General features: G+C 43.7%; 1 protein-coding gene across 1 annotated transcript in view; it reads right to left on the bottom strand.

Annotated features, from left to right (window-relative positions):
- LOC126157321 (mediator of RNA polymerase II transcription subunit 1.1) overlaps positions 1–12,780 on the bottom strand; it is a 1,177,938-nt gene that overhangs the window by 237,882 nt on the left and 927,276 nt on the right. The window contains exon 12 of the mRNA XM_049916368.1: positions 4,286–4,336. Coding sequence (XP_049772325.1) covers positions 4,286–4,336 — 51 coding nt within the window. The remainder of the gene's footprint in view (positions 1–4,285; positions 4,337–12,780) is intronic.

The raw sequence follows: 12,780 nt of genomic DNA on the forward strand, positions 1-12,780 counted from the left end.
GTTATCGCCTGGTTTGTCGCTCACTGTTTCTCCATTCAGGTGTTCGCCCACCGACGAAGTCAAAATAACACAACGAATTTCCAAACTGACGTTCATTACTGATTTCTTTGGGGAAATAAGTAGCCTTTATCTCGGTTTACAAGGAAATATGGTGAAAATTTAGAAACTACTAAAATATCTGCACAGGCGGATTTGAAGTAGCTTAATAACTGTAAAGCTGCTTCCGACTCTGTGGTTACACAAATGATATACACTCCTGGAAATGGAAAAAAGAACACATTGACACCGGTGTGTCAGACCCACCATACTTGCTCCGGACACTGCGAGAGGGCTGTACAAGCAATGATCACACGCACGGCACAGCGGATACACCAGGAACCGCGGTGTTGGCCGTCGAATGGCGCTAGCTGCGCAGCATTTGTGCACCGCCGCCGTCAGTGTCAGCCAGTTTGCCGTGGCATACGGAGCTCCACCGCAGTCTTTAACACTGGTAGCATGCCGCGACAGCGTGGACGTGAACCGTATGTGCAGTTGACGGACTTTGAGCGAGGGCGTATAGTGGGCATGCGGGAGGCCGGGTGGACGTACCGCCGAATTGCTCAACACGTGGGACGTGAGGTCTCCACAGTACATCGATGTTGTCGCCAGTGGTCGGCGGGAGGTGCACGTGCCCGTCGACCTGGGACCGGACCGCAGCGACGCACGGATGCACGCCAAGACCGTAGGATCCTACGCAGTGCCGTAGGGGACCGCACCGCCACTTCCCAGCAAATTAGGGACACTGTTGCTCCTGGGGTATCGGCGAGGACCATTCGCAACCGTCTCCATGAAGCTGGGCTACGGTCCCGCACACCGTGATGCCGTCTTCCGCTCACGCCCCAACATCGTGCAGCCCGCCTCCAGTGGTGTCGCGACAGGCGTGAATGGAGGGACGAATGGAGACGTGTCGTCTTCAGCGATGAGAGTCGCTTCTGCCTTGGTGCCAATGATGGTCGTATGCGTGTTTGGCGCCGTGCAGGTGAGCGCCACAATCAGGACTGCATACGACCGAGGCACACAGGGCCAACACCCGGCATCATGGTGTGGGGAGCGATCTCCTACACTGGCCGTACACCACTGGTGATCGTCGAGGGGACACTGAATAGTGCACGGTACATCCAAACCGTCATCGAACCCATCGTTCTACCATTCCTAGACCGGCAAGGGAACTTGCTGTTCCAACAGGACAATGCACGTCCGCATGTATCCCGTGCCACCCAACGTGCTCTAGAAGGTGTAAGTCAACTACCCTGGCCAGCAAGATCTCCGGATCTGTCCCCCATTGAGCATGTTTGGGACTGGATGAAGCGTCGTCTCACGCGGTCTGCACGTCCAGCACGAACGCTGGTCCAACTGAGGCGCCAGGTGGAAATGGCATGGCAAGCCGTTCCACAGGACTACATCCAGCATCTCTACGATCGTCTCCATGGGAGAATAGCAGCCTGCATTGCTGCGAAAGGTGGATATACACTGTACTAGTGCCGACATTGTGCATGCTCTGTTGCCTGTGTCTATGTGCCTGTGGTTCTGTCAGTGTGATCATGTGATGTATGTGACCCCAGGAATGTGTCAATAAAGTTTCCCCTTCCTGGGACAATGAATTCACGGTGTTCTTATTTCAATTTCCAGGAGTGTATTTTAGTGAAATGTTTGTGGCGGGTGTCCATTACTATCGAAAAAACTTTATGAATACCAGTTTCATTCTTCACAATTTAAAGATGTTAACTGGGTTTTAGGCTGTGCTAGAAATGGAAAAAAAGAGGAACTGAATGAACCTAGCACGTGATTTATGATGTGAATTCTCCAAGACAAAACCGAAATAAAACAAATAACGTTAGAAATAAGCGTCAATAAAAACACCTACAACGACGCGTGAGATTTACTTGTTTGAATGTTATTCAGTATTACTTTTCTTTCGTCATATTAAAAAATTAAAGCAGTCTGAAGTTTAGTTGGACGCTAGTGTTTGTTGGGTGGTAATGAGTGGTATCTGATCTCAGGGTTATTGGTCTACGAAAGATTGGGAACACTGCTCAAGACGGATATTGTGCTGAATTAAAAAAAAAAAATGGTTCAAATGGCTCTGAGCACTATGGGACTCAACTGCTGAGGTCATTAGTCCCCTAGAACTTAGAACTAGTTAAACCTAACTAACCTAAGGACATCACACACATCCATGCCCGAGGCAGGATTCGAACCTGCGACAGTAGCGGTCTCGCGGTTCCAGACTGCAGCGCCAGAACCGCGCGGCCACTTTGGCCGGCGTGCTGAATTCCTTCGACTATGTAAGTACGTACGTTCCAGTCCCTGTGTGTCAATTGACAGCGCTATAGATAGGAGAATCACAGAAAAGAAATGAATTATACGTTGTGGTATAAAAACCTACGTAAGAGTCGACGTTAGTATTGCTACTCACGCAGCCACTGACAAGAGTCCACATCTAATAATGAAATCTCTCAAGTCATATATTCCTCGAAGTTTGTTGACTGCAAACAGTAGATGGTGTTTCTACGTCTCCTAATTCCTCAAGACGCCATATCCGTTCATGTGTATGCGAAACATATTAGAAATAAAATTAAATGTTCTCTTTAAATTGAACTCAATGAAATGAACTGTGTAAATGAAGCAGAACGCAGCTACGTTAACGTTAACTACTGTTTGACCACGTAGCACCTTTTGACGAACAGGGCGCTAACGGAGTGTCTGTATCCTTCATGTAACTCGCTTCAAAAGTCTCCCGAAGTGTCACACCGAACGCCTCGGACAAGGAACATATAATTACAGTGTCGCTTTCGTTCTCTGTACGTACAGCTGTTGCTCAGATCATGTTGCTGAATACTCTCATATAAAGTCTCTGAGGCCGTTCTCCTAGCGACTGCTGTTGAAATGGGATTACACAGGTCGTACAGACGAAAACATTCGAAGGAGGACATTCCTTTCCGAGACCCGGGCTAAGCTTCAGACCAAACGTCATGGCGAAACGCACGAGTATATGTATGGGAGTCGTCTAGCAGTACGATCCAAACGCTGGACTCAGACCTGGCGGATTTCAGAACGTTTCTTTTTCATTCCACCTACCCTAATTCAGCTTGTGTAGACCAATGTCGCGACCGATGCTTTCATCAAACATGTAGTGGGTCGATCAAATGACGTAGGTATCAACAGTCACTTAAGTTAAAGAAAATGTCTTCGTCGTACAGCATTATCTCAATGAGCCCTGATTTACGAGAACGTACTGAAAAGTAATGCCTTTGAATTTCTTATGTGAAAACTCTTACAACTTTTTAAATAGAGCAAATGTTATTAATATTCTGCATCTTTATTCCTCAACACAGTCCCCCTGGCGACGAACACACTTGTCCCAACTAGATACCAATTTATTGATACTATCACTGTAGACTGTTTGACTTTGTTGACGGAGCCACAACCTCGCCTCTGCTTGCATTGCATGAATAACGTATGCATGTTTAACCTGCACACATGCCAAGCAAGGAATGCTCCACAGATAAGCGTCAGAGTCTGCTTTCAGCACTTCGTGACTATCAAAATGAAGTCCTCGAATGCATTACTTAAATTTTGTAAACAGAAAAAAATCGGATGGAGGCAAGTCGGGACTGTATAGAGCACGGTCGATGACAGTGAACCCAAGGCGTCGGGTTGTTTCAGATGTCGCAGCGCTCGTATGCTGTCTGGTATAGTGAAGGAGAGGGGCGCTCCGTATGTGGACAAACTCTTCGAATTCGAAACACTGTTACAGCACGCTGTTACAGCAAGTAGTTACGTTACACACCGCCATGCTTCACGCTACAGATTAGAGCACTCCAGTGGTAGAGGCCTGCAGATATCTAGACATGAAGAATAAACATGTAGAATGTTAATAACATATGTTTTATTTTAAAAAACTTTAAAAGTTTTCGTATATAAAATTTGGAGGCATTACATTTCAGCACGCCCTCACATTACTTCTGAAATATGACTGCACTGAAATAAATTTACAAAAACTTGGCGTTAAGGAGTGGGAAACAGCCCATTCAGGTCATAAGTGTTATTAAATTACCTAGTATTTATGTTTTTCGTGTTAAATGTTATGGGAGGGAATGCTTTTCTAGAAACTTACACGGTGACAACATGTTGGTACGAAAGTGCGTTCTAGTGTTAACGAACATGGAATTGAGTATTCGATCTTCGTGCGGTGAATTTGTTTTGAAACTATATAATAATATTATTTAGTGAAAATTATGCTTACCAAGACCTGTCGGCGATAGCTGTTCCTTCTTGGATTCTTTGCTGCTGCTTCCTGCAACAAAAGAGAGTCCAGTTTTACTGTCATGCATCAGAATTAGAGCGATCACAAACGAGGATATCTGTTTTATTTACTCGCTGGTTTACAAATATTTGAACGGGAGTTTTAATGGAGAAGGATAGTGGTGTTCGCTAGCGTTCCGCTTCAATAACGGCTCTGTACCTTTGCAGCGTGTGAATTCATCGACCTGAAGAAAGCTATTTGTGATAATCGTTTTCCAGCAGAGAAATGATTTTCGAATAGAGATGACTAAAGATGGCTTATATCTTGTTTTACAAAATAAACGACGTTGTAGCGGGTACAGAGATCATTTCGAAGTTCAAATCAAATGTGTGTGAAATCTTATGGGACTTAACTGCGAAGGTCATCAGTCCCTAAGCTTACACACTACTTAACCTAAATTATCATAAGGACAAAGCCGCACAGTCCATGCTGCAGCGCCCGAGACCGCTCGACTAATCCCGCGCGGCTCATTTCGAAGTATCCACGTTGTAGCGGTTACAGAGATCATTTCCAAGTACCCACGTGATTCTGCAATAACAGTTTTCAACGGTTCCTGTCCATTCCTACCTGGATCCATTTGATAGAAGCTGAGACACAGCTAACACGGAGATTCCCAGTACACACTTCTTGTGTGGTGCTTCAAGGTTTCAAAAATCACAGCTGGTCCTACAAGCAGTTCCTCAAACTTCCAGGATAACGTGTAAACATAGCTGTAACAGGGTCATCCAGAACGTGCCTAAGCAATCCTTTCGTTGTGTTGTCGATCTTACCAAAAACCTTCCACTTACTAGGCTATGAGATTATATTTAGCTGTTACCAATTCAAAACTGTAATTCAAAAGGAGAAAATGAAAGAAAAAAGTTTTTGACTTTACGATTTATTAAATTGCAAAATAGTCATAAAATGTGACGAAATAACGAACTGTGTAGAAACGTGAAGACCACTAAGGTGGCTATGCATTCTAACCCACAGTGCTTCAATTAGCGTGGCTGCAATGCAGGCGAGACGGCCCCGGGCCTACCTGTTTTTCTGTTTTTAGCCAGCTTATCGCTCTACTGAGGGCTCCTGTAGCTTTAAGTGCAATCCGGTCCTCGACGTAGCTCCGTTAGCAGCTGAGTCACCGAGTCGAACTGTGTTACATAAATTTTGTTGCGCCATCAATGTTATCTCCGCCAGCAGACGTTAACCGTCGCAAATTATCGAACTTCGTAAGCGGCGCTCGTGACTTCACACTTCCACAATCAGTGTTAATGAACTAGGAACCCAGCGTTGTGATGAATCCACTTGCTGCGAGAAATTTGTTATAGTAACGGTAAACACTTTCCTGAAGGGAAAATGAGTTACCTTAGAGCGACCGACAAGACCAAATCTGGCGACTATTTGGACAAAAGTCTCAAGCCCACTGTCGTATATATGAGGTAACAGTACGTAAGAGGGATTATGTATGTGAATGAAAACCGATAACAGACTGCTATTTGGAAAATATTAAAAATCATTTCGCCTCCAGACTGAATATACCACTTATTTAGTATTTATGTTAATATTGCACTGAACATGACAAATGTTTTACTGCAGGATATAAGTAAGCACATACCATCTACACAAGTCAGAGCGAAGGGCAATGGCCAGTGCAAAAGGTATAATTTATAACATCCGGGCGCCTTGGTGATCCATTTTAATGCAATTTATTTGAACGACCCTCCTGCTCGTCTTCGTCGGATGTTAGCAGAGACTCTTATGTGTGTCGAAGCATCGACAATAGCTTGAAACGAGAACGAAGGGACCAGTAGTCAAAAATATGTACATTGCAATGGACGCATTGACTCGATCGGCAGCCCGAAAATATACACCCTCTGTTATTTAAGGAGAGGTTCTGGTCGAGACAGGTGAAAAATTTGATTTTTTGACATAATCTGCATCCCTTAAGTACACAGATTATGCCTGCAAAATGATCTTTTTAATTGTGAAAGTACTACAGAAGTTACAGTATGTTGAATGTAGCTGTGCGCCGACCGAAATATGGGAAGCTATGGACGCTCGACGAACTAGCTCAAGAAACGATTCGACCGGTACACGAATTTTTGGCTAATAAAGATTTGACAAACTGCCTATTGACTTCCGTCTCGGGTTCTTCGGCCGACATTCATCTGATGATTTTACTGACGTTTCACCAGCACGAGTGGCTGGCATTGTCAAAGCTTCACCCTCCATTGCTTCTGGTGAAGCTTTGACAATGCCAGCCACTGGTGCTGGCGAAACGTTAGTAAAATCATCAGATGAACGTCGGCCGAAGAACCCGACACAGAAACCAACAGGCAGTTTGTCAACAAGTGGCCACGAAAGTCTTAACAATTTTGTAATAAATATTTGTTTAAAAGATAAAACGGGCAACGAGAGCTTCAACGTGTGCAGCTGAAAACTGGTACCGAAACATCCTCATTGTGAGGCAGAAACTGTCGAAATAGCAGCATATATAGCTGTAGGTATTTTCAGCGAAGGTTATTCACCTGTTGCGAAGACCATGAACGTGTAAGGAATCGTTATAAGGGCGAACAGCAAAAAATTCGCGGAGTTATCTGACAGGAATCGCGTGGCCGCCACGGAGCAAGCAATGTCGCATTTTGTTAAAAGAGCACGGATTGAAAAAACACGGCGCCAGATTAAGAACCAGAGTATGTTTGAGGAAGAAGACGGATGCCTACATGTTCCTGGGATTGCAGAGTAACCGTAAGTTTTGAAACAACGTCTTTTTTTACTACTGCAAGTTTTAAATACGTTTCTTTCGAAACAACATTTTTCACCACACGAAGCGCTCTAGAGGCTCGACAGACTAATAGATATATTTGATTTTTTTTTTAAAATGATAGATAATTAAGTTTTGTTGGCTCTTAGCGAGAGCTTTTCTTAGTATCCGAATTTTGTATATTTTTTTAAACATATGAACTTGGAAAAACATGCCAAGATATTGATATGTTTTTGAAATAGTTGTCATTTTTATTTCGATATATTTTTCCAAACCCCATTGTGACGGTCCGTCAAAATCGTTCTAATCTGAGAATTGCCTTTTTTTATCGGTTTCAGAGATAGCCATGAGGCTGTACAACGCTTCGAGCAAACCAGGACGCGCAAGACGAGCAGACGTTAACAAAGGCTGAGGCCATCATTTTTGTTACGAGATAAAGAAAATTATTTTCATACACATTACCTGAGCAGAACTAAAAAATTAATAAACAAATCTATATTAGAGAGCGTGGTTCTGTATAGAACGGAAACCTGGACAATTAAGCTGAAGCATATTAAAAAATTACAAGCTCTAGAGATGGACTTCTGGAGAAGATCGGAAAGACTCTCCAGGAAATAGAAGATAAGGAACACCGATATAATAAGGAGAATGGAAATAAAAGAAAGAATATATGGCGTAATGGTTAGGAAGAAATTACAGTAGTACGGGCATGTACGACGAATGGAGGGAGCCAGAATACCAAAATTGATACTGGAGTGGGAACCGGAGGGGAGAAGAAGAAGACAGCCTATGACCACCTGGCTCCAAAATGTACAACACACAATGAGGAGAATGGGCGCAGAGAAAGAGGACACGCAAGATCGTAACACCTGAAGTAATGTTTTGAAAATGTAGTTTAAGAACGTTTATTCTTTGTATAGTAATTTCCGAGTAAATTAATATGTTGGAGACAAGCCTCTGTAACGAGGAAAAGCTCAAAAAAAAAAAATAATAAAAATTTTCATACACGAATGTATGTATAATGAAGTGGTAAAACTTCCATTTTAATAAAAACAATCATTGTGCGAAAATAGTTCTAAATTACATCCATTTTTCGCTTATCTTGCCAGAACCTCCCCTTAAGCAGAAGAAAAGACCCGCCCGAATATCCGACCGCGATAACGCGCCGCTTTTGGGATTAAGAGAGGCGGGATTTTCCCAAATCGTATCTGCCTCGCGGCTTAAGGACGAGGGCTGATGAGACGGCCAGTTTGGATGTTGTTTTTCGGCGGTTTCCCACAGCCTCCTAGGTAAGTACCAATCCAGTATCTTCGTCCCGCCTCAGATACAAGCCACGCATACGCTTGTAGAACATTCTCCATTTGAATATGAGATTAACTCGAGACAGAGACAGATGTAGCGTCCTCAGGCAGTGGGCGGAGATGGGAGTAGCAGGAGATTAGTGTTAGAGACGGAACACAAACTCGGATTGGGGAAGGATGGGGAAGGAAATCGGTCGTGCCCTTTCAAAGGAACCATTTCGGAATTTGCCTGAAACGGTTTAGCAAAATCACGGAAAAGCTAGGTATATCAGGACGGCCGGACGCGAGTTTCAACATCATCCTTCCGAATGCGAATCCAGTGTGCTAACTACTGCGCCATCTCTATCAGTGGGGAGGGAGCGGCAGCGTCTGAAGGGCGTCCGGCCACCAGCTGTCACTAACATTACCAAAGACCATACAACAGTGCTGGCCCATCGACAAACGGAAAAAAAGCAAAGGAAGAGAACGATGAAGAAGAAGAAGAAGAAGAAGAAGAAGAAGATGATGATGATGAGGAGGAGGAGGAGGAGTAGGAGGAAGAAGAGTTAGGTCGAAAAACACCTCATAAATACTCATGGTGATTACAGTATAATGCAGGAGCTATCGTACATGACCAGTTTTTCTTCTGAATTAGGCCAACTGTGAAGTGCGTAGAACTTAAGGCCTTTTGGCCTTTCTTTTCCTCTCTTCTCAGAACTGCTTCATTTTTTTTTTCACTTTTCTTTCTCTTCTCATCGGAAACCTAATGCGTGGACCTTCTCATTACTAGTGCTCTTCAAATGATTGCTGCTGACTTTGCTTCTGAATTCTTCTTTGTTTTGGCATGTCTATGTAATACCAGTTTTTTGTGCATTTCTTCTGAGCAGGTTACTATATTTTGTTCTTTTCTTGACGATGCTGTACTGCGTATTAAAGATCGGAAACGGAGCGAATACGAGCCTAATGTTGCACGTTGTATACATTAGAAGTCAACGCGCCGCTGTTACGTCAATGCCGTAACGGCTCCCTTCCGTTCCGCCGCATTTCCGCGAGTGTAAGTGGATAGAACGGTGGCCCTACGGTTACTTCCTACTCTTCGACTTGTCGTCTCTTATTCAAGTGTGCAGGGGTGTAAGGTTAGTTGTAACTTAGTACGACCAATTGTCGGGATCACATGGCCTCTTGCGAAGCGGAATAGATATTAAATATTACAATAAATTCACAGAAGTCTTCAAAAAAGACTTATACACATACGTACGTACATACATACATACATAAATACTATATACACACACATTCACATGTATGTGTAAGGGGCGAACAAAAAGTTTCCGCTGGGGAAACTTCCTATAAGACAACTTCCAGTTCTTTGCAAGAAATTAACATGCAAGCGGTAGAGGTGACGCAGTAGTAAGACACAACACCAGCATTCAGAAGGACGACCGTTGAAATCACGAACCATCTGTCCACGCTTAGGTTCCATCGACACACAATATCGGTATGATTACGCTGAAAGGGACACAACAGATTTTCTTCTCCATCGGTCCCTAGTTCACTAATAACGTTATCCTCGACTGGACGCTAAACCCTAATTCCTTGCTTCTAATTTCGTGTTGATCTTCATAACGTGTAAGTATTTTCGTTCTGTCGCTCTGTAATTTATTGTTCCCGAGAACGTTTCTGCGTATACATTTTGGTAGCGAAGAAGGTGGAACAGTGGCTATGGCAATCATAGTCGGGAAAAACGGGGTCCAAAACCCAGTCCAGGAATCCTCCTTTCACTAGGGTACCCAAAATTATTCCAGGCAAGTGCTGAGATGATTTCTTCCATCACGACACGACAAATCTCTTTCTCTGCTCTTTTCTAACTTATCTAGAATCTCTAATGACTCGTTGGCGATGAGACGTTGAGATTTCAACCTTCGTTCCTTTCAAGCTTTGGTGAATATATCCAAGACAGATTTCAAACTACAGTTACTTTGTTGTATATAGTGAGTGACTGTAACTGCAAGAACCTTGACTCTAGAACAAGCAGTCTCTCTGTCGTGTTGCAACGTCAGCGAAATACGAGAATACTTATAAAGTATTTACGAGAAGCGCGCTTGCTCACAGACGCATCGATTATCTGTCAAGCATTTTTTGCTTATGTACAGAAATGTCGGCTCTTTACCTTAATGTAATGTTTTCAGTTAAATGAATACTATCTGTTTAGCACAACGATTTCAGTTTATTAATCGTAGTTAGATGCAGGTATATGATGGTTTGATCAGTGTGATGACGGTTTCTGTTTGGATGAATTCAGGAACCGAACACTTTTCCTACTTCGTTCGTAATGAACATTTTACACCGTAAATGCGTCCATCAACAACGTGGCATGATGAGAGAGATGCGACAAACGAACAACTAAACGGCAGAATAGACCTTATGAAGCTTTGTTGTGCCTACCGCACAGACTTTATTTACGTTGCTGTGTGTTTTGTGACCGGCTGCGTGACATTTTATTCATAGCTGTTGGGGTCTCTTAACCACTGAGTCTGGTGGTGTGCACAGGGATTACCGAAAGGCCATCCCAATACAAACCCAGCACATACGCCGTTCCTCGTCCCTGCCAAGTGGAGGCGGACTCTTTTCATCTTCTCTCTTTTTTTGTTTATGTAATGCAGCTTTTATACTTATACTTATTGACCTATCGAGCCCAAGCCTTCCTGGACAGATTGTCATGTCTACACGTCGGTGGCGGAGCGCAACACCACACTTACCAGCGTAACAAGGTGCCTACAGTTGGCTGCATGTACTACGTGCAATCGATTCACGTTACTTAGTTCACCTGGAAAAGCGGAAACTTAGGGTTATGTTCCAAGAGCTCAAATTTAGCACCGAAGAAAAATCCATAGTCACAAGACACACCTTTGTTTCTGCTGTTAAAAATCAAAAAGCGTACTTACTGTTGCTATTTTGGTGAAGAGAATTATTTACGAGGAATTTGTAATTTTCCAGTCGCTTACGTCGTTCGTGACCGTTCAGAGTAGAGGCGTGGGGTAGCCGTGTGGTCTACGGCGCCTTGTCACGGTTCGCGCGGTTGCCCCCGTCGGAGGTTCGAGTCGTCCCTCGGGGCATGACGTGTGTGTTGTCCTTACCGTAAGTTAGTTTAAGTTATATTAAGTAGTGTATAATCTTAGGGACCAATGACCTCAGTAGTTTAGTCCCTTATAACTTATATGCGATTGCAGTCTTTCTCGGCGAATTCCACTGATGAATTCTTCTCGGGTTATCAGCCAAGTGGTGGCGTCGTCTTGTCGCAACGTTTCAATGAGTTTCGTACCTATCATCTTCTGGCGCAGTGAAGTGCCTTCGCCAGGAGATGATGGGTACGAAACTCATCGAAACGTTGCGACAAAACGACGCCACCACTCGGCTGATAACCCGAGAAGAATTCACCCTTGGAACTTAACACAAATTTCCAAATTTCGTTCAGATGAGAACAGGAAATCGTAAAGAGCGTTCTTACGATGGTGACCTGCTGCGGCGTGAAGGGATCACGAAGTCTTGATTCAGACCACTGTGTCCAATGTGTGACTCACGGCGTGACAAGGGTCAACGCGTCCTATCGCGTTAGCTGACAGCACATTAAACTATGTACGCGTCCCATTAGCATTTCTCTCGTGGAGCCACTTTATTCATTTTGGCGGTTAGTAAGAAAAGGCTTTGAAAAGGTACTTCTAAAAGAGTATATTGCATACTGTTAAGCCCCAGCCGGCCGGTGTGGCCGAGGGGTTCTAGGCGCTTCAGTCTGGAACCGCGAGACAGCTACGGTCCCAGGTTCGAATCCTGCCTCGGGCATGGATGTGTATGATGTCCTTAGGTTAGTTAGGTTTAAGCAGTTCTAAGTTCTAGGGGACTGATGACCTCAGATGTTAAGTCCCGTAGTGCTCAGAGCCAGTCGAACCATTTTTTGTGTTAAGCCCCTCCGTACGAGTTTGTCTCATTCGAACTGCAGCATGACTCACTGATGTGAGTCACTGGTATAAGATACTATTAACGAGTATGATTTTGAAGCTAAGCATGCAAAAGTATGACGTAAGGTTAACAGAAGTTCCATTAAGTCGATAGCATAATTAATGAAGCATACATCTTACAACGCCTTAGGTTTGTTACTTTGGTGCATCTGATGAAGCAAATTCTAATAGTTTGCTGTCAGTGCGGATATAGTGCCTATTTATCGTTTATTTAATTTTCTTGCACAAAACGCAAAGTTTTGATTGTTTGTGTTCAAAACTGACTCTCAGTTATAGATATACAGTTTAACCAATGAAACGTTTACATGAGCAGCAGTTCCAAATTTGTGCGTGACTGCATCCTGACTACATCTTTGCCTGACAAGCAGACAACGTTCAAAATCCGAAACAATAGTC

This window comes from Schistocerca cancellata, chromosome 2 (genome assembly GCF_023864275.1).
Source record: "Schistocerca cancellata isolate TAMUIC-IGC-003103 chromosome 2, iqSchCanc2.1, whole genome shotgun sequence".
NCBI classification, from domain to species: domain Eukaryota; kingdom Metazoa; phylum Arthropoda; class Insecta; order Orthoptera; family Acrididae; genus Schistocerca; species Schistocerca cancellata.